The sequence below is a fragment of the Lissotriton vulgaris genome, chromosome 10, assembly GCF_964263255.1.
Source record: "Lissotriton vulgaris chromosome 10, aLisVul1.2, whole genome shotgun sequence".
NCBI lineage: Eukaryota > Metazoa > Chordata > Amphibia > Caudata > Salamandridae > Lissotriton > Lissotriton vulgaris.
In genome coordinates this window covers 524,731,341-524,755,328 of record NC_141698.1, presented here as the reverse complement: position 1 = coordinate 524,755,328, position 23,988 = coordinate 524,731,341, and the positions used below count along the sequence as shown (strand labels likewise).

Below are 23,988 nucleotides of genomic sequence, written 5' to 3'. Positions count from 1 at the left end.
ATGGGAAATGAATGTTCCATTCGGCTTATAAAGAGAATTTGCTTGTTTCCCTACTTGAAAAAAGGGTAATTATTCACAGATGACTGTTAAGAAAGGACGAAAGAATTAGTCCTGTACTTATATCAGAGATTTCAGCAAATCACAAAACTGAGGATTGGTAAGGCGATGATCTCTTGAACTGAATTTGTGTACTCCCATAAGAAACTAAAAACGCTCTTAGGAATTGTGGTGAAAAATTACTCTACAAATAGAGGAATAGAAGAATTTCACTTTTGGCTTCAACACAGCTACATGCTCTTAATTAAATCAAATAACACAAATCTGCATATTTCATGACCCTGTATGTGAAACTGCTATTTAAAGTTTTACCTATAGTACGCACAAATTGTAGAGATTTGTATCCTATTGGATTTTTTATGGTGAAGTTTGTTGTGGCTTTGTATCTGGCGATCAGAGACAATCACGCATTCCTATACTGGGCCAATTGATTAATAAAAGCTCCAAATCTAGAACCATTTTGCAAGTCTTTCCCGACTTCTCTATCTGTTACACGCTTTCGAGCTCAATCGGACTCCAGTGACCCCATCCCACTCTACAACTCAAATGAAAGTATCAACACATTTAGTCGAAGATAGTTAACTTGTGTTTAATCAAATGTTTAAGATGCGATATGTGATTTTACAAAACCCAAGCAGATTGTAATTTCCATGAAGTAGATGCATACAGTATGCTTAACATAACAGTGGTGCTTCCATGGCACAATGCACATGCATCACAAAATATTGCAGAAGGCTACCATCCCTTTTTCTGGCGGGTGCCCCAAACAAACAGTGTAGTTCTAGACACCGTAACATAGTTAGGTGCTTATCTGGGTTTATTTGCACAGAAAGAACTTAGTTTCATTCAGTTAAGCCAAAACCCTTTGAGATTTAAGTACTGCCTCAAAGGAAGCAAATCAAACTTAATCAGCACTTTTTTTTACAGTCAAATGACTAGCTTTAAGGGTTTTTCTTAGCGAAAGAGATTGTGGAACCTTGTATCCAAACATTGCCTAATGTTTAGACTGCGGAAAGGGTTAATCCATTCTTTCTCAAATGGCAGTACTCTAAAAAATCTGAAAGAGGGCCAGAATTTCTTCCCAACTGATTACATTTCTGTCATAGGAGACTCTGCCTAAATATCTCAGGTCAGAGTCCATTCATCATGGTGGTACTGACTGGAATGCCTCTATTTTTTGCATGAAAAAATATCTGAGTTTTTCCTAGTTTGATATCCATTTCGACTGCTTTAGTCCTCGAAATGAGACCAACGTATTGAAGCTAAGTGAATCAACAATAATTAATTGAGCCAGATAAGATAAATAAATCTAGTGAGACTTTTTTAATGGACTTGCCACACTTGTTCGAACAAACAGGCTGCATTTCCTAAAATTCTTTTGATTTGGTAAACTATAGTAAATTAGATATATTGCTACTGTTGTTTGTTATGAAAAACGGTAAGTGGAAAAACAGCACATTGTAGTGAAAAAATGTGGGGTTTGCATCGCTTTTCTTTCTCCTCCTGTAACTATTAATGGGGATCTTGACTATGCCATTGCCATTCTCCGTCTGCTGAGTATTTAGGTAATAAGGAACTCACTCAGAGTCTGGCTGAACAGGAGCCTGACAACCTTATTTTTGAGCCATCATATTTATATATGTGCAGAAGAACAAGGCGTCTGGAGGCGGAGCCTCAGGTGTCTCCGCCAATAAACATTGGCCTGGAGGGCTGTCAGTCAATGTATGTCAGAAGAACCCGCCTTCTGACGTTCATTGTTCCTGTTCAGGACAGCCAGGAAAAGCCTGGCTGGTCGATCAGAAAACAACACAGATGACATCCATTATGTTGGGAGGTAACTCCCAGCACTTCCACACAATTTGGGTGATATGTGTTTTAGGAGATAACACCCGCTTCCGGGGTTTGTTTCTGCAAAGAAATAGTTTGCAGAGTAGGACCAAACAACATGATGCCCACTCAGAAAGCTTCTCTACCTTTTGTGCAGGAGCTGCACTGCAAAAGCATGGATGATTGTGAGAAGCCTGTTGGTCTGGTGAGGAGCTCGGAATATGACTGGTAGTCCCCCAGCAGGAGAGTGGAGGCCATGGCCTCCGCTGACCTTGTGGCTGGGGCATCGCCCACCAAGGTTGAAATGACCATCAGGGCTTGAGCTAAAAGCTTATGGAATCAATCAAGAAAAAGGTTTAATTAATGACTTTTAATACTGATTATTTACATACAGGTTGATTTATCTTGAAACTATAACTTTATTGTGCGGTCATTAGGCCCACTCTCATTAATATATGTAAATGTAAATGTTTACCGTCCTTTTTTTAAAGCAAATCTTATATTGAAATCTGCCACTTGCCTATGTTTTTTAGAACTTGATTTCTAATTCTGCTTTCTATTTTAACAGTTACTTACCCATTTCTATCAACCAATGATGCTAACAAAGACAAAGTCCTGGACGTGCTTTTCATTTACAAGTCTACCAACGGCAGCAACCCAAACATATCATGTTCAGATGAAGGTATCCAGGATTTTATGGTGTATTCTGACTAAATAGTCAGTACAGATTGTTTTTATCCACCTTGTGCTCCTTTTGTTTCGTATTCTTTTTACTATTTCTTGTTAATTCATTCTTCAACCTTTGTGTTCTTTCTCTATTAACCCCTTCCACGCTCATGACGAGCTGGGCTCGTCATGGCGTAGCCTCCTCGCACGCTGATGACGAGCCCAGCTCGTCACGTAAAGTGCGTTTTGTAAAATATCAGCGTGCGAGCAGAATAACGCTAGCGCACATGGTGTTAAGTAACATTAAGCTTACAGTTTTATCTAGCTGCCCGATAAAGCAACCATAGCATGCCTTGCATGTTTACTGAAATATTTACTCGAAATCAGAAATGCGTGAACGGACATGCACGCTGCTGGCCATGTCTGATTATATTGTATGTCAGTTAAAGTAATTTGTTGGTGCCCAATAGGATTGCATTGAAAGGACTGTGCAAGGTCTTAATGTTTTCTAGTTCATGTGTAAGGCTCCCGGTTTTCAGTTTTTACTGATTTTCACAGATAAATATAGTCAGAAACCTATCTTTTTTTCTGTTCTGTAATTATTTTTAAATAGGGAAAATAGGTTTTCTTTTTAACAATACTCACTACTGTCAATTATGAGTGCTCGGTCAATAACCCTGCAGATTGACAAGCAGGGAAGCTAAAAATAAATGTAAAAGATTTTAGAATGAAGCTGACTAACTGCAGCATTGAAGCTGTCTAAGCTGTGCTACAATGCACATGATTTCCAAGGACTGTAGGGTACTGTAAACCGCTAAAATCCATTGGACATTCAAGCATGAGTAAATATTTGTGGAAATATATACTTGTCATTTTTTTACATTAGGCGCAAAATAAATATGGATAAATACAGAAAGAAATGTCGAACAAATTAGTAACATAAAACCGGGAGCTCTAAAATTTACAAATGTCACTTAAAAAGGTAAAAAAGCATCATAATTTGTTTAAACACAGTATCATATGTCAGTTGTTTTAGCCTAGATGTAACAGCTTGCTCTGCACTCTTTAAATTCATATGAGGACATTTTAATGCTAGTATTTGGTTATGTATTTCCATCAACTCTGTCACATTAAAGCCATCCCAAAAAAGCATATAAAATAAGCACTAAGACGCAGAGTAGTTATTTAGAGCCAGGCAGTTAGAAAGATAGTTCTAGAAATCACATGCGCAGAGATGAAGATCACATCCTGGTGGTGGGCTCTTGCCAAATTCCTTCTCCTGACCTTATGTAAGCACCCACAATCTCCTGGAGGCAGCTGCCAGCCACCATCTGGGTGGTAGACCAGGAGAGACCAAGTGAGAACTACTTCGCGGACAAGTACATCATGACTTCTCAATCTCGGTAATAAGAGCAGGCACAGTGGGGGTGCAAAACAAAAGCCTGGGATATAGTCCACGTCATATTTTCCACAAACTCGAATCGTTGCAACTGAAGAGTTGAATGATTACAGAGGTGAGGAACATGGAAGTCTTCAATTTTAAAAATAGATCAGAGCTGTCATATACACAGGAGAGAAGCAAGGTGCTCCTCATCCTCTTTGGGCCTCGTTGGATGGACCGTTGCACGTGAGTTCCACATTAAGGTCCTATAGCTGCATACCAGGGGGTTACTGCCATCCATATACCCTGAAGCCTGCAGGGGACTTCAAGCTCCATCTACCCTAACATCAGGAGGCGCTCCTGCCATATTGTTTCCGGATGAGGGCATGATGTCTCGCAACGCGCTATAAAACGCACTCTGCTGTCCTGCTGTGTGGGACGCGCACGGGCAGTGCCCGGACAAAGCCAGGCCATGGGCAGGCCTATCCGCGCCCATCAGTGCCCGAAGGAGGCTGGGCCCCCTTCCCTGTTTATGTGCTCGAGCATAGACGTTGGGTAAAGTTTACTGTGAGCATTCCAGTCTGCATCAGCCTGTTGGTAGGAGGTTTACTTTACCCTTTATAGTGGTGACTCTACTGTATACATTTCAGCTGTCGCAGTGAGTAGAGTCTTAAAACACTCCCGCTTTGTTCTTGCATCCTCTTGACCCTGGGAATTCTCTTGAACATTGTACTGCTGCCAAGTGGCTGCTCTTACTGTACTTCTGCACTACAGGGATGCGTCAGAGCACCAGTCAATTGTCTACTTTGAACCAAAGAGGATCCTTAAATTTAGTCGCTTCATCTGTTTTCAAGGCTGTTTGCACAAATCAGTCTGGATGTTTTCTACAGGTTAGGCTTGTATTATGGAGAAACGCAAGTTACCTGTCACGCTAAAGCCCTCCTCTAATGCCTTATGATTCTTTTTTACAACATGCACAAGGGGTCATTGACAAGGAGATAGCGCTTACTGAGTGCTGTTTCTCCCTCTCCTCTATTACCCCGTCATCTTCTGGCTCCATTGGCGCTGCCCCATCTGTTTCCTTAGACTTTGGGGTCTGAGCCAGTGATCTCGCCCATGTCAAGTGGGGTTCGGGTGGGTCAGTCTTCTGTCCCCCTCCGCCCCCTCCAAAAGCTCTCCCATTACCAAGTTATTCAAACTTGACCACACCTTTGGTGCCTGAGGCTCAGGTAGATTCTAGCGAGTTCTGTGGAGTGGGAAGAAAGAGGAAGGAGCCAGTTGTGTTTACTGTTTCGAACAAGACCCATGGTGGGGTTGGGAAGAGGAAGCGACCTGAAGCCAATAACAAATCTAAGCGCCTTGGGGTCAGTGTTAATCAAACACCCAGGGGTAATGATTCCATCTCTAGTTCAGAGTATTTTATAATGTGGGGAGGTGATTTCAATTGTAGATAATGTCCAGTGTCAGATTCAGCGGTCTGTGGGCAGACCGGGTCTGATATTGAGGACCTCTTTCACTTTGAGCACACTCCCTGTGGGAACATATTCAATTTAACACTGAATAAGATGTCTCTGTATTTAATGCTTGAGCTTAGCAGCCACCCTAATATAGAACATATTTCCTTCCCGGGCAGAGGCAAAGGTAGCTTTATTGACTTTATTACACTCTTACAGTCTACTGATCACTACCGTATCTTGATATAGGCAAGGCTAATCATTACCAGTTGGCTGCTCCTAATAATTCACCAACATTCAATCCAAACAAGGTGATCTTACGTAAGTGGGCCACATTAGATTCTGGTCTCCTTTTAGAGGAACTTTTAAAAATAAATAAGGACAGACTGGGTATTGAGGACCCTTTCACTTTGAGCACACTCCCTGAGGGGATATATTCAATTTAATACTGAATAAGATATCTCTGTATTTAACGCTTGAGCTTAGCAGCAGAGGCAAAGGTAGCCTTATTGACGTTATTGCACTCTCTGCCTTATAGGCTCAAGATTTTGCTACTCTTTATGTTTGTGTCTTTATACAGGCAAGGCTAATCATTACTAGTTGACTGCTCCTAATATTTCACTAGCATACAATACAAACAGGGGTGCTAATGTTTATGTTTGTAATTTAGTATAGCGCACGACACGCCCTTGAAAGGGCATCTCAGCGCTTTATAGCCAAACAGCCTTTCTGTGCCATTAAAAGAGCCAGGTCAAGTGGGCTACTATAGATTCTTGCCACCTTTCAGAGGAACTGTTAAAAATAAATGAGGGCCAGGTATTAGCTTGTTTAAAGGATGAGCACAATCCTAAGATCATGTTAAATGAATTTGAGGGAATTCTGCCAGGCAACCACCAATCTCTTGACCACTCATATTAGGAAGGAGGGGAAAAGGAGGTTGCACAGGTGGTTTGACAGAAACTGCTCTAAGTCACATAGAAAGCTTATGTATGTTCTAAAACATGTTCCCTGAGACCAGGGGCTGCTGAAATTGTGCAGACACAAGTATACACATGCTATTGCCCAGAGATAAAATGATCTCAGAGCTGAAGCTTGAGAAAAATTACACGCAGCTAGTTTAAATAAGGATTCCGGTCTGTTCTCGAAAACTGTAAATTACCCTTTTCTCAAAGATGGACCATAACACTGAGTTGAGCACTTTATGAAGATATATCATTGTAATGATGGAACTGTTAGTCTGACCAGTGATTTCCAATATCGATAGGTAACAGTTTGGAGATGGATCCGCCTAGTTACGGTGAGGTCTGTGAATCACACTCTGAGAAACAAGGCCTCCGGCCCTGATGGTGTACCAGCTAACCTCTTCTTAGATAACCTTGACTTGTGGGCCCCGCTCGTGACAAATATCTTGAGGAGTGTGCCCATAATGGTTCCAGCTAAATCATGACTAGGTTCAAACATAATACCCACCAATAGATCTGACCCCCGATGTTACCACCAATCTCTTTAATCGACACCACTAACAAACTCTGGAGCTGAATTCTACTGGAACGCTCGGAAGTGTGAGTCAACGATAAGGGGTGTTTTTCCAAAATACAATATGGGTTCAGACAGGGACTGGGTACCTCAGGCAGTGCCTCATTGTCCATCTGGTTACCTCTAAATATACCATGGCCAAGTGTGGTTCCATGTACTTTGGCTTTATAGACTTAACATCCGCATTTGACTAGGTGGACAGAGGGGAAATTATGGGCTAAGATGTTGAATATGGGTATCGATTCCGCTCTGGTCCACTTTCTCACCTGTATAAGTCATAATGGAGTGATGTGGCCATGTGAGGTATGGGGAGAAAGGTGAACTCCGTGACCCAGTCGAAATAAAACCGGACGTAAGGCAAGGATGTGTATTGGCCCATTTTATTTTTCTTATACGTCAACAACCTAGAGGAATTTCTCAATGTAGAAGAGGCTGATGTCCTGAAGGTAGGCCCTAGGAAACTACCCTCTCTCCTGTACACGGATGATTGTATCCTAAGCGCAAGAACAGGAATAAGTCTCTAAAAGCTATTGAATAGGTTCCATTGCTTCATGAGTGGTCTGGGTTTAAAGACAAGCACTACTGAATGTATTTTTTTAAATAATTTGTTGTCCTCAGCAGAGGACTGAATCAAATCAAATAAAAAATCTTGATAAGCACTACTAAATCCCATGTTTTGGTAATTGGGAAGAAATGTAGTGCCTTAAAGACACAATACATTAGCGATGAGAAACTCATATGTGCCCACCTTCTCATATTTAGGAGTTCTTGTTGATTATAAATGTACATGGTCTCGCTTGACTAAGACCAGGAAGCAAAGGCTCGAACAATCCACTGAGGCCATTTTTAGATATGCGATGGAGCTTGGGCAATAAACTTTTTCATGCCATGAATAATATCTTCTCCACACGATATCTCTCCATGGCCACTCATGTTGCAGGGGTTTGGGGTTACAGTGATGTTGGCGCCTTACAGGTGTCCAAAAATAGTTTCCTAAGAAGACTTTTGCCAGTCCCAAATAGTCTCCCTATATACCCTTGTCACGCAGATTTGGGACTCGTCCCGCTAGAGGACTACATTAAATTAGCACCTCTAATGCTCTGGAGAGCAATATGGGTCAAATAAGGAACCTTGCTTAACCAAGCTTTAATTAATCATTGCAAGTCTCTAGAGAGACATGGCTACGATATGTAAAGCAGCCTCTTGACTAGATGGGGAGAAAGGATTGTTACCACAACCCACTCTTAATGGCTTCCATTCCAAAAAAGCAACTAAAACTTGATTTGTCTGCTGCATGTGCATGAATCAAAAAAGGGTGCACCCCGTCTCCTGTGTAAATCTTTCCTATCTGTGTTTAAAGTTGCACCAAGCACTTTTTTAGTTTTCAACATTTCAGTGCAGGTGGAAACTCCTGTTTCTAAAAGCATCCAAATTGCATTAAAGTCATTAATGCAGGCCTACAAAGAATTTTTATAGAGATAATTATATATTTGATAATTCTGAGCAGCTTTATTACCTAAACGACTAGAAGAGGAAGATATAGAAGTCTTTGGCTGTAGGGTTACCATGAATCACCTGATACAGAATCAGAAGGTGCTACCATTCAACAAAGCTGTCACCCTTCAACAAAGCTGCCACCCCAGACGTGATTCAATTGGAGTTATTGTATTGAGAGTACTTTTACAACACATATTATTACAATAGAAGTGCCTTTTTCTACTTCGCAGATAAGTTTGTAAGTAATGTCATTAGTTTATTTAATTTACGTTTGAGTAAATCTTTTACAAATTATAATATTTGTTTTATACTAAATTAATTTATTTTTTTAACTTTAATTTCATTTTGATTTCATACTTTAAAGTACCATTCACTTTACTCTAAAAACTCCTCACTACCCCTATACACAACCTTTTCCTGAACCCTAAAAACTTTTCACAACCTCTATGAAAACCCATCCCTGAATTCTAAAAACTCCTTGCTTACACCTATACGGTCCCATTACTATCCTTATATAAATTGTAAAAAATTAAACCATTAACCTATATTTTAATGTTAATTTTATAAAGTAATTACTTATGTATTATTTAAGTTTAAATTCTTAAAAATAAAGTATTTTTTATCTACTTGATTATTTAAATGTAAATTACTATTACAATTTTATATAGCAGAACCTTAACGATGTATATGTATGTTAGTACATATGCACACACATATATACTATTAAGGTTCGGATACATGCATGTTTGCCTTCCTCCTTATATTTGTATTTCTACAACCTTATTTCAAAAGTTACAACCTTTCCTTCAAAAAGGCATACCTCTACAACTTAACAATAACTAATCTCCTGTTGCTCACCTATTAATACTGCCAACCATGTGCCTGAATGGATATACCCTCTTTCCACTAAAGACAACGCCTAACTCCTCTTAATTCAATCTACCACATGGAAACTGTAGAAAACACATGGGATGGTTTCCTTGAGAGCATACAATAAATCTCATTAACCAACTATAACCACAGTGAGATAAAAAAAAAACTAACCTTTGGTTCTGGAGAAGCATGCTGCCCAGAATAAAGAACTTGAATGCCTTGTTATGGGTAGTGACCGCTATACGACAGCAACACAATACATAAACTCCTGGCACACACTAATACTAATGCCATAACACTCAGCAGTCGGTAGTCGATTGCAGTTCATACAGCCTGCATAATAATTCCTTTACGCTACTTGACAGTCTTATACCCACATAAGATAACATTGTTATGGATCCTGCCCATTGCCCAGTGCACTACCAGTCCACAGCATAAGCCCACCTATCACCAACTGAACAGAAATGGAATAACTGAAGAGATCTGTCACATGCCTCAAGTCAACGTAGGACTTTAATTTAGCCCATCACTGCAAGTCCCGACAAGCTACACATTACAGCTGCTTCTTAACACCTCACAATGGCAATCGGATACGGGATGATTTTAACAAAGTGTATTCCAGAAGAGCTCTCCACATTTTCTCCCTCCAACCTATGCCTACTCAAAGCATCTTCAACAAGTAGCTTGTGCGCTTTTGGTAGGTCTCCATATACCTGTAAGTAGCTCTCCTGTATACAGTCCAGACTATTAAATTAGAAGCTTTTGCTTGGCTGAATAAATGTATGTATACCAAAATTTAAGTGTGTATTCGAGAGGAAAATGTGTGTATTTTCAGAACTTGTAAGCTGGTGTTTGAGAAGATCTATTACTAATAACTTGGTACTAGGGGCATTGCAGTTATGGTTGTTATCCGTTACCCATGTTAGAGGCATTCCCCATTGATAAGGCATTTTTTAAATTAGTGCTGGAAACCGTGCCTCATGCACAGAGGTGAAAACTGCAGATAATATTGCATATGGTGGACACTAATGTAATCTTCTCTGATATGGTCAGTATTTTTTTTTTTTAAGTCCTCATTTCACCATGACTGCTGCATTCTGAACCGTTTACGTATGCCCTCGATCCATCCATGGTCCATGCAGGTTTAGTCTCCCGGCCACACTGGCACTAGTCTTATAAAGAGCGAGCGGGATCAACCTCCACAAAGCCTATGGCATGATGTAATCATTGGACCATGTATCGGAATTGATAACCAAACCAACAAACTTTAAGTTGAATTCCTATTCTAACCTTGTCAAATAATCCTTCCATAACTCTTTTGGCCTATGTGGGTTGCATTTGATATCTAGTTTACAAGTCCCATTTATTGTGTTTAACCAGGCAACATCCGCATCCTGTCAGGGGAGCCTTCGAGTAGCACATGGGGGTTAATACTGAGTGAAATTGTTAAGGATTTAAGTCCAAAAGCATTCTTATACAAATTCGGAGCCCAATTTATTTTTTAAAAGTTAGACTAAAAGTCTTAAAATCGGCATTAAAATTATGGCATACAGTGAGACGACTTTTAAAGATCAGCTACTTCTCTGACTTTTACCCAATCTGGGAATCCTCGGGAACACCAGAATATATGAAAGACCCTCTGAGTTTGCCATTAAAACAGGCAGGAATAGCAAATTAGGGGGGATTTTCTATCAGCAGAAGGAATGACTTCGTGGGACGTATTGAATAATAGGACAGGCAATAAGTTATCTAGGTTTAAATACCTGCAGCTTACCCTATGGTCCGCCACTATTGCAGAGGAGGTGGGGGGCAATTGGGACTTCGAAGCCAAATTACACGACATAAGTCCAGGCACTACATAAGTGGCAAAATGGTATGGACAGTTCTTAGAGGCTGCGGAGGGCATAATGAAGGCTCTCTCGGATGTTTGGGAAAGCATATTGCAAGAACACTGTATGCAATCTTTATGGACAGAATCTTTGAACACTTTATATGCCTTTGTATCGCCTGCCAATCTTAAACGCCATCACTTCTTTGTCATCCATAGGATATATTGGACTCCTCAAAGATTAGCTAAACTTGTATTGCAACCGGTCCCCAGTTGCAGGATGTGTCATATTTTAAGGGCCAGCGATGTCCATGTCTTCTTCACTTGCCCAGAAGTCCGAGAATTCTGGAAGAATGTCGAAACCACTTTAAGGGCTATATTTATCAAGAATATTGTTCAGACTGAAACTTTGGTGTTCTTTGCGGTTGATAATGCATCCCGGCAGGTACTGAACAGCAAGCAAAGGGGCCTATTATTCTATTTGCTGTTTCTGGCAAGAAGAGAGATATGTAAAAGATGATTGGACCCTTTGCCCTCACATCCTGTTGCCTGGATGTGGTCAGTATTAAGACCTTAAAAATAATAGCAGCTTGGGTCACACGAGTACCTCTTATTGTACAAAAGATTGGCGACTCCTACTTGAAACGAAGTATCGCAGAATGAGCAACCTAGTGAAGTAACCAGCTAAGTAGATTATGATCATAAGAAATATAAATGGACTTGCAGAACTGGTAAAAGCTGCCAGCTCAATGAAAACCATAAACCGTGTGCCTCTCTCTCTTACACTTTTTAGTTAATCAAACTGCTAGCTTCTTATAACACGATAACCGTACCTTGAAGGTCATCACACACGACATCGAAACACTTCCCCTCACAGGATCTGAACAAAGACCACACACTCCCAACCTCCGCCCCCCTCATAGAGGTTGCAAGCGCTATATAAATGTTTTAATGCAATACTAAACTTAAAATTAAAGTACCTGTGAAGAAAATGTAGGAAAACTTACCTGCAATGAAAAGACTCATCCATGCAAATCCTGCTGTGGACATTAATAGTAATAACTTCCAATATAAAAAAAAGCTTGGTCGATTTGATTGTCAATTCAAACACCTTTATTCAATCATCATCATGATAATAAAGAAGTAGTCAAATGCATAAAAACAAACAAATTAAAACATTCCATCACAGCATATATATATTTTTTTTAAATAACATCACATTGCCGAATAACGGAAGTGAGCAGAACTAGAGATCATATTATTACACAATTATAGCACTGCCTGATTGCCCTCTGAATATAGGTTGCAGTTCAATGAGCAATCCGCGAATTCGATAATGACAATAAATAAATAAAAGCTCCTCCTGTAAGGCAAATCTTTGCTTGTTTTAAAAACGGCACAAGATAAAACTTTCTCAGAAAGACATAAAATTAACAAAAAACTAAGTACAGCATGCTTTGGGACGAACAGCCATCACTGAGGCAGACAAGTAAGTTCTTAAAAAGGAGCTCTGGGTTGGAAAGGCCACCAAAAGTGAACAGTGTCAAACCTAAGCCTCACCAGCAAAAACAGATGACTGGAGTTTGCCACCCACTTGAAGTATGGAGCCATACTTGGGTGAATCGGGATCTCAGTGTATGCCTGGACCTCCTTTTGTAACCTATGGTCTCCACAATGCTTTGTTGCATTAAAACTAGCATTGAGGCTGCTCGGGGTCCTAAACAATTTGTAGAGCTCCAGGCTCTGGAAAGCATGATGGATATACTTTAGCTAAGGAATGTCCATGCAGGGGTCCAGTTTCAGACAATCTAGCAGGAATGCCTGTTAAGAACTGTCTGCTCCTGAGTCCAAATTCGGAGCCACAGAGGTTGCATTTTTATAAAATCTTCAGTATATCCCAGCCCACTTCATGGTGACAAATACTTGAGGTAATTTTACCATACCATTTAGTGGATATTATTCGTGGCATTCTTTTGGACAACATATGTCATGCTCAACAGAGTAACTTGTTCCCATTTCATGGCATTTTTCTCTTCGTTTTCCTAAAAAAAATAAAGCTCATCTCCCTGCTTAATGCAGAAGGTGTAATATTTGCCAAAATTCTCACAAACCGACTGACCGCAAATTGAGCTGTGGTTTGTTCCTAATTGGAACCCACTGGCCCAATACTTGTGCATGGCTTTAATGAATCATTCAAATTTTTTTACCCCAGCAACTTTTCTGCTAGATGGTGTGAAGGAAAGGCATTCTGTACGGTGTGATGGAGATGCATCTGGTCTGTAAATGTTAAAAGCTGGTACGCTGGGTCAGTGGGTGATGTGGTTCTGACTCATACCCTGTCAGCAAGTGTTCATATGCCAAGAGGAACTAGGCAATGGTGTCCCCTTTCCACGGCCTTCTTTGTGCTTTACATTGAGCCCTTGCTTTACTCTCCTCTGCTCTTTAGGAGGTACATTATATCAAGTCAATCTTTTTTCTTGCCCTTTTGCAGAGCTTCCCAGTGGTATTTCGGTTACAACAGAGATTCAGTAATACCAAATATTTTTGATGCAGCTCCTAAATAAGTTTCAGAATGCTATAAACATGCAGTTACTGACTAAAATTTTAGCTATCAACTAAAGGAATCTACTGAGTTCCGGATAACAAAAGGAGAAGACCTGGATGTCAAACCTCAGGGAAACATTGATCAAAAAAACTTAAAGAACTATCGACAAGTTTCCCTGTTGCCATTTCAAGCTAAAATACTGGAGCGGCATGTAAATAAGATCCTTACAAAAGTCATGGAAGATCAACAAGTGCTCCATCATCGCCTATCAGGCTTTCGAGCCACTCATAGTACTGAGTTAGTGATGCTCTCGGGTCCGGATGAACTTAGAGTGGCTTCTGATATGAGCAGGGCCTCTGTGTTGATCTTGCTGGACCTTACGGCAGGATTTGATACGGTTGACCATCAAGTGCTCCTGTACTGGTTAATGGTGGGCGGTATTACAGTGTCCACACTCCTGTGGATTTAATTGTTTCTGAATGGCCGGTCACAGAGGGTGCAGATTGGTGGGCCTGTCTCTAGAGAGAAGGTGATCTCTTGTGGCATTCCACAGAGATCTGCACTATTCCCACTGCTGTCTAATATTTATACGTACCTTCTGATTGCAACATCAACCACGCAGATGGCACTCAGTTGGTCTTACGGATCAAAAGTTCCATGCAGTCACAGTTGAACATTCAGAATATTCTGCGGTTCACTATGAACGGGATGACCGATAACTCGCTGAAAGTGAATCCTGATAAAACAGAGGTTCTAGCGATCACTATGAAAGGGAAATCATGGAGGGATGTATTTTGGCCCTGGGAGTTAGGTCCTGCCCCAGACTCTGTCAGTAGTGAAAAATCTTGGTAGTAAGCTGGATAGTAACCTGTTAATGGCTAAGCAAGTGGCGACAGTGTGTGCTACCTGCACAGGTCTCTTGAGGCAGCTCCGGAAACTGGTTCCTATTCTCTCGTTTGCTCCTATGCCAACAGTTGTGTCTGCATTGATTATGTCACTGCTAGATTATGGTAATGCCCTGTACATAGGCCTCCCCAATAAATGTTCGGTTAGCTTCAGGTGGTTATGAATGATGCAGCAAGAGTACTGTTCAGACTACCAAGATGGACACATGCTAAGCCACTGTTGCAAAAACTGCATTGGCTGCCAGTCAAAGAGAGGGCCATGTTTAAAGGCATGCGCATTGCACATAAGACGTTGCATTAGACAGTTCCATCTGATATTAAGGAACGGCTAAGGCAATATGTGCCTGGATGCCGTCTACTCTCTTCTGAGGTGTTTTTGCTAATCACAGATCTGGAATGGACTTCTGGAATGTTTGAGGAAAGAAACTGCTCTCCTTTGCTTTCGGAAGAGATTGAAAACTTTCCTATTCAAGCAAGCTTTTGGAAGAGATTAATACTTCTCATCTCATCAATCGCTGTAGTAACATGTTCTAATAAACCCTTGGGTAAGGCCTAGAGATCAGTGGTATTCCAGTGGTATTTGTGCGCTATATAAGTGTTATTAACATAACAACCATTTGGCAAATGAACATTGAACGAGTCATGAAACGTGTAAGGATTTTTTTTAAATGGTCTAATTTTTCTTTTTCGATCCTCTTTATAATTAGTGTTATGAAAATGTCTATACTTTGACTTCCTGTATCTTCTCGGAGTACCTTAATGTTATTTGCCCCCATGATTGTGCTGGAAAAACCTTGTTGGAGAGACCAGATATGTGGGTGTTAATAATGTGCCCTTTATTTGGGTACATAGTAATTGTCGATGTTACCCTCTACCACACTGGCAGAACACTCTAAATATGACATTATTAAGTGCTTAATTTGTATAAAACATAAGTGCCAGGGCTCTGGTCAGGAGGCCATTGCAGCTTGCATCACACATTGCCCCTGCCAGCGATAGTAACACCACTACTAACCATGACACTACTACAAGTGTGACAGTTCTGGTTATTTCAGCCCCCCCCCCCCCCCCCCCCCCCCACCCAAAGCTTATAGGAATGGTTTGGGGGCAGGTAATCGTCATTTTTAATGTATTATTGAATTAATAATTAACTGTTGTTGTGCTCATCTGGAATTTAGCCAGACAGTGCCACCTTATGCAGATTATCACAAGCGCCATTGTTGACAAATAAGTTCCGGTCACCGGAAACCACTGGCTCAAACTAAGTAACCTCTACCGCTGCCTTGGAGAGGGTAGAATTTGTTCCTCACTGGCAGACTGAACAACAGACCAGTAACACTCCTAAGACCAGCACCTTGTCACCTCAGATCAAGCACCATCACTCAATGTACTACAAGATTTTGAGATCTGCTATCTACACTTATGGAGCAAAGTTGATTCCATTCTGTTGCAGGGTTATTGATTGTTTCCTGTGCTTGTTTGATTGTGGTGAGGTCCGTGCTATAGAAACCCTTAAAATAAATTATTCTGCTATTACGTTCCTCACTTTAGTCCCACCTGAAGGTCTTATGGATGGGTTCTGCTGTAGGTATAGGTTTTTCAGAAATTAATTCTGTATTACAATTAACAATTTTAGTTCCAATAGTTCTGTCTGATCGAAACAAGTTTACCAATTGCATTTAATAATTTAACAATATTGAACTCATCAAAGGACTTTGCATTGGTCCTGTACATTAAAACATTTTGGTGTTTATATCATTTTTTATTATAATATTACTATTTTTATGTACTTTTTCAGGACTTTCCTCACCTTGTGCCTTCATGACTGCTGTCTCCGGAACCAATAGTACCACCTTGTGGGAAAGGCCAGTAACTGAAGATATCCTGCTAGTGGAGTGTGGTATCGAACAGTTGGGCGGGGTCGTGCCCTCAGGATGCCTCATTGTTGGCAAACCCGAATTCTTAACTGCAATCGATTTTCACACTGGTAGGAATGTGTACTTAAAAAGCGGGTTCATAGTGTTGTACTTGCATGTACATAGGAATCTTAAGTGCGTAGGGAGAAAACCTGTGTTCATACGCCTCATTCCTGCATACCTGGAGAAATTGCACAATTTATGGGAACATGTTCACTGTTGGAGATTAAATATGTGTGGGGAAGGTCCATGTCCTATGACGTAAATTGATTGGGTGGCAGAGTCGGCTAAAGAACGGTGATGGATTAAACCCAGATCTTTTGACTGGGTGTGAGTGTTTGATTGATTCAGATGCTCCGTCCATCACCACCCCCTTTTGTACCGCTTTTGGCCGCCATAAGTGTGGCAGGGTATGCTCAGACGTAAGTCCCTTGCTCACTTTGCCACTGGATTCAAGCAAGCCGGGCTGAAGACGGCTGGAATGCCAGAAATCGGTCCTCGGAAGCTTGTTTCCGGTCCAGGGAAGACATGGCTTGGCAGTTTGGGCTGGACTGTTCCCATGAGGCACAGGGTCAGACTGATTTGCATATAGCCATGTCTGAACTGGGGTGGCAGAGTGGGCTAAAGAACCGTGATGGATTAAACCCAGATCTTTTGACTGGGTGTGAGTGTTTGAATGATTCAGATGCTCCGTCCATCACCACCCCCTTTTGTACCGTAAATTGATTGGGGCACAAATAGGCAGTTTAGATTGGGCATACGTACTGAAATGTGGATGGCAATGTCTCATGAGGTAGGCACAGGAAGGGCTTAATCAGGGATCATCGTGACAGTTGTGTAACACAGATCACTGCTCATAGCAGGAGCAGCATCAGTCTTCTCTCTTTCTTAAACCCTGCTAGAACAGAACATGCATTCCCCTTCTCTTACCCAGTGCCCATTATGGGAGATTTATGGTCGTAGGGCTGAACTAGTCCAAGGGGTCGATTAGGAGTGTCCAAGAGAGGTAGATGATAGCTACCACACCCAATAAGTACTCATAGCCCCAGAGATTGGAGGCGATAATTATCGCCAATTTGAAGTTAAGTCCTGCAATATGGGGCCTAATATACAGATTTGGGTGCTTTCAGGATCCAAATTTTCATGGCCCCATATTTACTGAGCCTCCTCTTCCATCACATTTAATAACAGAGGGTCAAGGGAAGGAGAAATTAAAGAGCGTCTTCTTAATCGCTCTTGGTGAGTAGTGGATGCAGTTAACATCTTCTCACTTATTATTGCACAAGGATCATAATTTACAGAGGCCAACGTAATTGAAGCAGAGGTATTTGCTGTTTCTTCGGTAGAGTGCAGATGAGAGGATTGTGCTTCTCCTTTCCTTTGTCCTCTGTCCTTTGACATGTTCATCCTTGCTTTTACTTCAACTACACCTTTCATTCATCTGCTTTTCCTGAGTTACACCATCACTGTCTCAAGGCAACAGGAAATGGTACTTTATAGTAATAATAAATTAACATTAGGGTTTTTAAAACATAGTACATTATTTATGATTTCGGATGATTTACATGTATTTACCTCATGGCTAGTATTTATCTAAACATTTGACCCTCTGTTTAACTAATAAGTTTTAGCCTTAGAATAAAATTCAAATCACATTAAAACCCTTTACTGTTAAATGTGAATGTGATTAATACAACATAAGACTATGATTGGCAATACTTGTATAGTAAAGTTTAGATTAATTTCAATTTAGGTTTACTAATTGGATTGAAATTAAGACCATTTATTTTTTGTTTTATTAAAATATTGAAAAATAAATAATTATGGTGTTATGGTTGGAATTGGAATTTAAATAAGTTTTTCTAAACTGTAAATTACATTTATAAATATAGGTTTTTGAGTTGGTATGAATGCAATATTAAAATGTAACTTAGATTATTAATTAAAACTAAATTACAGTTAGGTCAATACCAGGTGGTGGCTGGGCTCATTTGGGGCACACAACACAATCAGTACAAGGTTATTCTAATATAAAGTCCATAAGGCTAATGTCCATGTGTCCTTTGCTGCTCAGGAGGAGGGAGAGCCACTCGATCTTCCTCCGTTGGAAAAAGTTATTTTTCACAATAAATTGAAAAGAATTGTCTGAGCACTCAATAAATCACTTCTGATGTTGAGGTTGGGGTATCCTTTGTCCTTTATTAGAACATCCAAACAGTCATTGCCATTACTGCTTCTCTCTTTTTTCCTTGCCAACACGTGTTTGTCTGTTGCTGTGATAACAGCAGACTTCATCAGGGCTGGAATATAAAGATGATGATGTAGTAAAAAAAAGAAAGAGTCTTGAAGTATATCTAATCCCATCACCAGGGTCAGTCACCCAAAATACGCCCATTATGTGTTCACATTCAATTGTCCATAAGCTGGTAATTTGAAAGTAAATATAGAAAGTAGGGAACAAGTGAAATAAAAGAAAAGTGGAAACATTTATGTAAATACTATATTCTCTTAGTCTGTGAGTATTATTTGTGTCCATACTGTAAATATAAGTAAGGGGTGCCACATCAAAGAGCAAAGCAGGTAACTGGTGTTCTTACTCCCAAATAACACAGTGCAATAGTCTAATTCCGATTGTTACAAAATCCATCAAGTCACTAAGTGGTCTATTGGTTATGGCTGCCACATAATGGAACGAAATCAGATTCCCCATGAGAGAGTAGTCAAAACCTATGTTATAACCTAAATATAAAAACAACAGTTGATGGACAGAATGCAGAACAATGTCGTACATTCACCCCAGTACAGAGATCTGGGCCTATATCCATTGTTTCTTTTGCACTCCACACCACCCCAGTTCAGACATGGCCATATGCAAATCAGCCTTGACCCTGTTCCTCATGGGAACAGTCCAGCCCGAACTGCCAAGCCATGTCTTCCCTGGACCGGAATCAAGCATCCTAGGACCGGTTTCTGGCTATCGGCCGTCATCAGCCAGGATAGCTTAACTCCAGTGGTGTGGAGAGCACGGGACTCACGTCTGAGCATACCCGTCCCACTCGGGGTGACAAATGCAAAAACAACAGTTGATGGACAGAATGCAGAACAATGTCGTACATTCACCCCAGTACAGAGATCTGGGCCAAAATCCATCGGGTTTTTTTGCATTCCACATTACCCCTATTCAGAGTTGGCCATATGCAAATCAGCCTTGACCCTGTGCCTCATCGGAACAGTCCAGTCTGCTTAACTCCAGTGGTGTGGAGAGCACAGGACTCACGTCCATCAACTGTTTTTGCATTTGTCACCCCGAGTGGGACGGGTATGCTCAGACGTGAGTCCCATGCTCATCACGCCGCTGGAGTCAAGGTATCCAGGCTGATGACGGCTGATAGCCAGAAACCGGTCCTAGGATGCTTGATTCCGGTCCAGGGAAGGCATGACTTGGCAGTTCGGGCTGGACTGTTCCCATGAGGCACAGGGTCAAGGCTGATTTGCATATGGCCATGTCTGAACTGGGGTGGCTTGGTGAGCAAAAAAAACAATGGTTTTAGGCCCAGATCTCTGCACAGGGGTGAATGTATGACATTGTTCTGCATTCTGTCCATCAACTGTTGTTTTTGCATAACCCAAATATGGCAGTGTAGAAGGTACCAAGCAAGGTAACCAGAAAAAGATTTCAATAGATTGTGTAAATGCTACCAAACTCCTCTTACTACACAAGGAACAGTTCTTATTGTCTAATATCTTGGAGATATAACATCTCATGTGAATGTCTTGCCTTTTGTTCAGAAAGTCAATACTAAAGACTTGGTGTAGATTATCGTAGCGTCAGTTAATCTGTAATAAAATAACGGGTATTAATCTGATTTTATATTCATGTCAGTAATACCCCACTCAAATTAAAATAACTTGCATGGTCTCAAATATTTACGATGGATTGGTAAACATAGCTCGCAATATGCGTCAATCGAGCAAAGTATAGGACCCCTAAAGAGCTAAATTCATATTGTCTGGGAGAAAGAGGGGGAAATAGACCAACATCAGTGAACGACTTCCCACGTGACCTAAATTGCTTTAATGCTTGCTACTGTATAATATAGAAACTTGTTATTTCTCCACACGCGTTACATTTTTATAAAAATACTTTTATTTATCTTTTATTTCATTATTCGCTTATAAACAGACTGTCAAGTAACAATTCTGATTCACATTGTCATTATTTCTTTCAACAATGTTGTTTCCTGACCATGTATAAACACATTTCAATAATACATTTCTTAAATAATCATCTCAATCCGTGTAGAGAGAAAACATTTATACTAGAGACACAGATTTTTTTTGGGGGGGGATAAATCCTTTTCTCTTAGGCAACATATACCAATAAATACTCACCCCACATTCATACCTCCTTCACATAATCCACTCTCGTATCACTGACGCATACTGTACACATTCATCCTCCCCAGTCCAACATCGCAAACATAGATGAACAGAAATTCGTGTTTAGGGTAAAACCAATAAACCTTGAATGCTATGCTGATATCTGGGACATCATAGTCGGAGGCCAACGTACGTTTCAATGGATTTATAGCATGATCTCCAACTTCATCAGAACCTATCAGTTCTTTCGTTGTTTCTTTTTTCTTTTAGAGGTAAGCCTTGGGGAATCTAAAAACAAAAGTATTAACTGTTACTTATAGATGTCACGTCAATGCACTCCGATACAAAAGGGGATGATGGACGGAGCGTTTGAGCAAATCAAACACTCACCCCCAGTCAACTGATCTGAGTTTAATCCATCACCATTCTTTAGCTCACTCTGCCACCCCAGTTCAGACATGGCCATATGCAAATCAGTCTGACCCTGTGCCTCATGGGAACAGTCCAGCCCGAACTGCCAAGCCATGTCTTCCCTGGACCGGAAACAAGCATCCTGGGACCGGTTTCGAATTCATAATCCTCATCAGCCAGGCTATCTTGAATCCAGTGGCAAAGTGAGCAAGGGACTCGCGTCTGAGCATACTCTGCCAATTTAGGGCGAACAAAGCGATACAAAAGGGGATGATGGACGGAGCGTTTGAGCAAATCAAACACTCACCCCCAGTCAACTGATCTGGGTTTAATCCATCACTATTCTTTAGCTCACTCTGCCACCCCAGTTCAGACATGGCCATATGCAAATCAGTCCGACCCTGTGCCTCATGGACACAGTCTAGCCCGAACTGCCAAGCCAGGTCTTCCCTGGACTGGAAACAAGCATCCTGGGACCGGTTTCAGATTCATAATCCGCATCAGCCAGGCTATCTTGAATCCAGTGGCAAAGTGAGCAAGGGTCTCGCGTCTGAGCATACCCTGCCAACATAGGGCGAACAAAGCGATACAAAAGGGGATGATGGACGGAGCGTTTGAGCAAATCAAACACTCACCCTCAGTCAACTGATCTGGGTTTAATCCATCACCGTTCTTTAGCTCACTCTGCCACCCCAGTTCAGACATGGCCATATGCAAATCAGTCTGACCCTGTGCCTCATGGGAACAGTCCAGCCCAAAGTGCCAAGCCATGTCTTCCCTGGACCGGAAAAAAGCATCCTGGGACCGGTTTCGGATTCATAATCCTCATCAGCCAGGCTATCTTGAATCCAGTGGCAAAGTGAGAATGGGATTCACGTCTGAGCATACCCTGCCAACGTAGGGCGAACAAAGCAATAAAAAAGGGGATGATGGACGGAGCGTTTGAGCAAATCAAACACTCACCCCCAGTCAACTGATCTGGGTTTAATCCATCACCATTCTTTAGCTCACTCTGCCACCCCAGTTCAGACATGGCCATATGCAAATCAGTCTGACCCTGTGCCTCATGGGAACAGTCCAGCCCGACCTGCCAAGCCATGTCTTCCCTGGACTGGAAACAAGCATCCTGGGAGCCGGAGTGTCGATAACCCTTGTAACTTGAACAGTCGTTCAGGGTATAAGCTGTCAATAGCTAATTTTATCTAATTCAAGACTCTGGGCGCCTCCTGCTCATGTACCTTCTATTGAAAAAAACTTTGATGTATTGCACACGCGGGCTAAACTCTATTTTTTCCAATGCAGGGACCGGCATTGCTCGCGCTATTTTTTGTTTCCCTTTTCTTTTTCTTTTGACTGGATAAATCTCCTAATCAATTAGATATATTATCACAGCCATGAATTCCAGACTGGGTGTCGCAGAGATTACCATTCTACATGAGCACGGTTCCAATGCATTTACAGAAAGGACTGCACCCCTAAAGGGATTTGTGACTGTGATAATATAGCGAATTGATCAGGAGAGTCATCCGGTCAAAAGAAAAAGGTAACAAAACAATAGAGCGAGCGACGTCGGTCCTGGCATTGGAAAGAATAGAGTTTGGCCCGTGTGTGCAATACATCGAAGATGGAGATAATGCTATAAATTCATTGAAACGTACATCGTCCTGAGAGTATGATGTCCCAGATATCGGCATAGCATTCAAGGGTTATTGGTTTTACCCTAAACACGAATTTCTGTTCATCTGTGTTTGCGATGTTGGACTGGGGAGGATGAATGTGTGCAGTATGAGTCAGTGATACGAGTGTGGATTATGTGAAGGAGGTATCAATGTGGGGCGAGTATTTATTGGTATATGTTTCCTAAGAGAAAAGGATTTATCCCCCCAAACAAATTCTGTGTCTCTATTATAAATGTTTTCTCTCTACACGGATTGAGATGATTATTTAATAATGTATTATTGAAATTTGTTTATACATGATTAGGAAACAACATTGTTGAAAGAAATTATGACAATGTGAACTAGAATTGTTACTTCAGTCTTTTTATAAGCGAATAATGAAACAAAAGATAAATAAAAGTATTTTTATAAAAATGATACTCTTGTGTATAGAAATCATAAGTTAATGACCCGCTTCTATGCTATACAGTAGCACGCATTAAAGCAATTTAGGTCACGTGGGAGGTCGTTCACGGATTATTATCCCATCCACCCAGTTGGGAGTGTCAAGCAAATCAGGTTACCACGAGTGGTGTAAATAGCAAAAAAGCAGTTATTGTGACAGATAGTCACGAGAAATGCACCAAGTGCCATAATCTGTGTATTATCATCCGGTCAGACATGTCTGGCAACCAAAATTACCTCCATAAAAATACACAGCAAAACAATTATTGTGACAAGTGAAGTGAAGCGGAAACACAGAGTAGACTCAGTGCTTGGTGCTAGAAATAATACTCAATAACCCAATTCCTATCATTGAGCCAGAATTGTGCCACAGAGATTCCATGCTTACCTCGTAAAGATTAGGCGTCCTGGCGTGTCTCGGGTCCTTGGCGTTCAGCACATGCCCCATATTGTAACTCCTACTTATCCCTGCATGAGCTACCAAGCAACTTCTTAATGCAGTGCTCACAATCTACCATTAAAACACTGCGGCCATCTTGTAATGTGTAGTATCCACGGTGTAGGAAATTAGAATCTGCTTTTTGTGGTT

The 23,988-nt window shown here is 41.0% G+C and overlaps 1 protein-coding gene across 4 annotated transcripts in view; it reads left to right on the top strand.

Moving 5' to 3' along the window:
- FAM234A (family with sequence similarity 234 member A) overlaps positions 1 to 23,988 on the top strand; it is a 460,740-nt gene that overhangs the window by 125,066 nt on the left and 311,686 nt on the right. For all 4 annotated transcript variants that reach the window (XR_015300694.1, XM_086941371.1, XM_086941370.1 and 1 more), the window contains exons 3-4: positions 2,453 to 2,566; positions 16,368 to 16,556. Coding sequence is in view for 3 of the 4 variants with exons in the window: in XM_086941371.1 (XP_086797497.1) it covers positions 2,453 to 2,566; positions 16,368 to 16,556 (303 nt within the window). In the remaining variant the exon portion in view is untranslated. The remainder of the gene's footprint in view (positions 1 to 2,452; positions 2,567 to 16,367; positions 16,557 to 23,988) is intronic.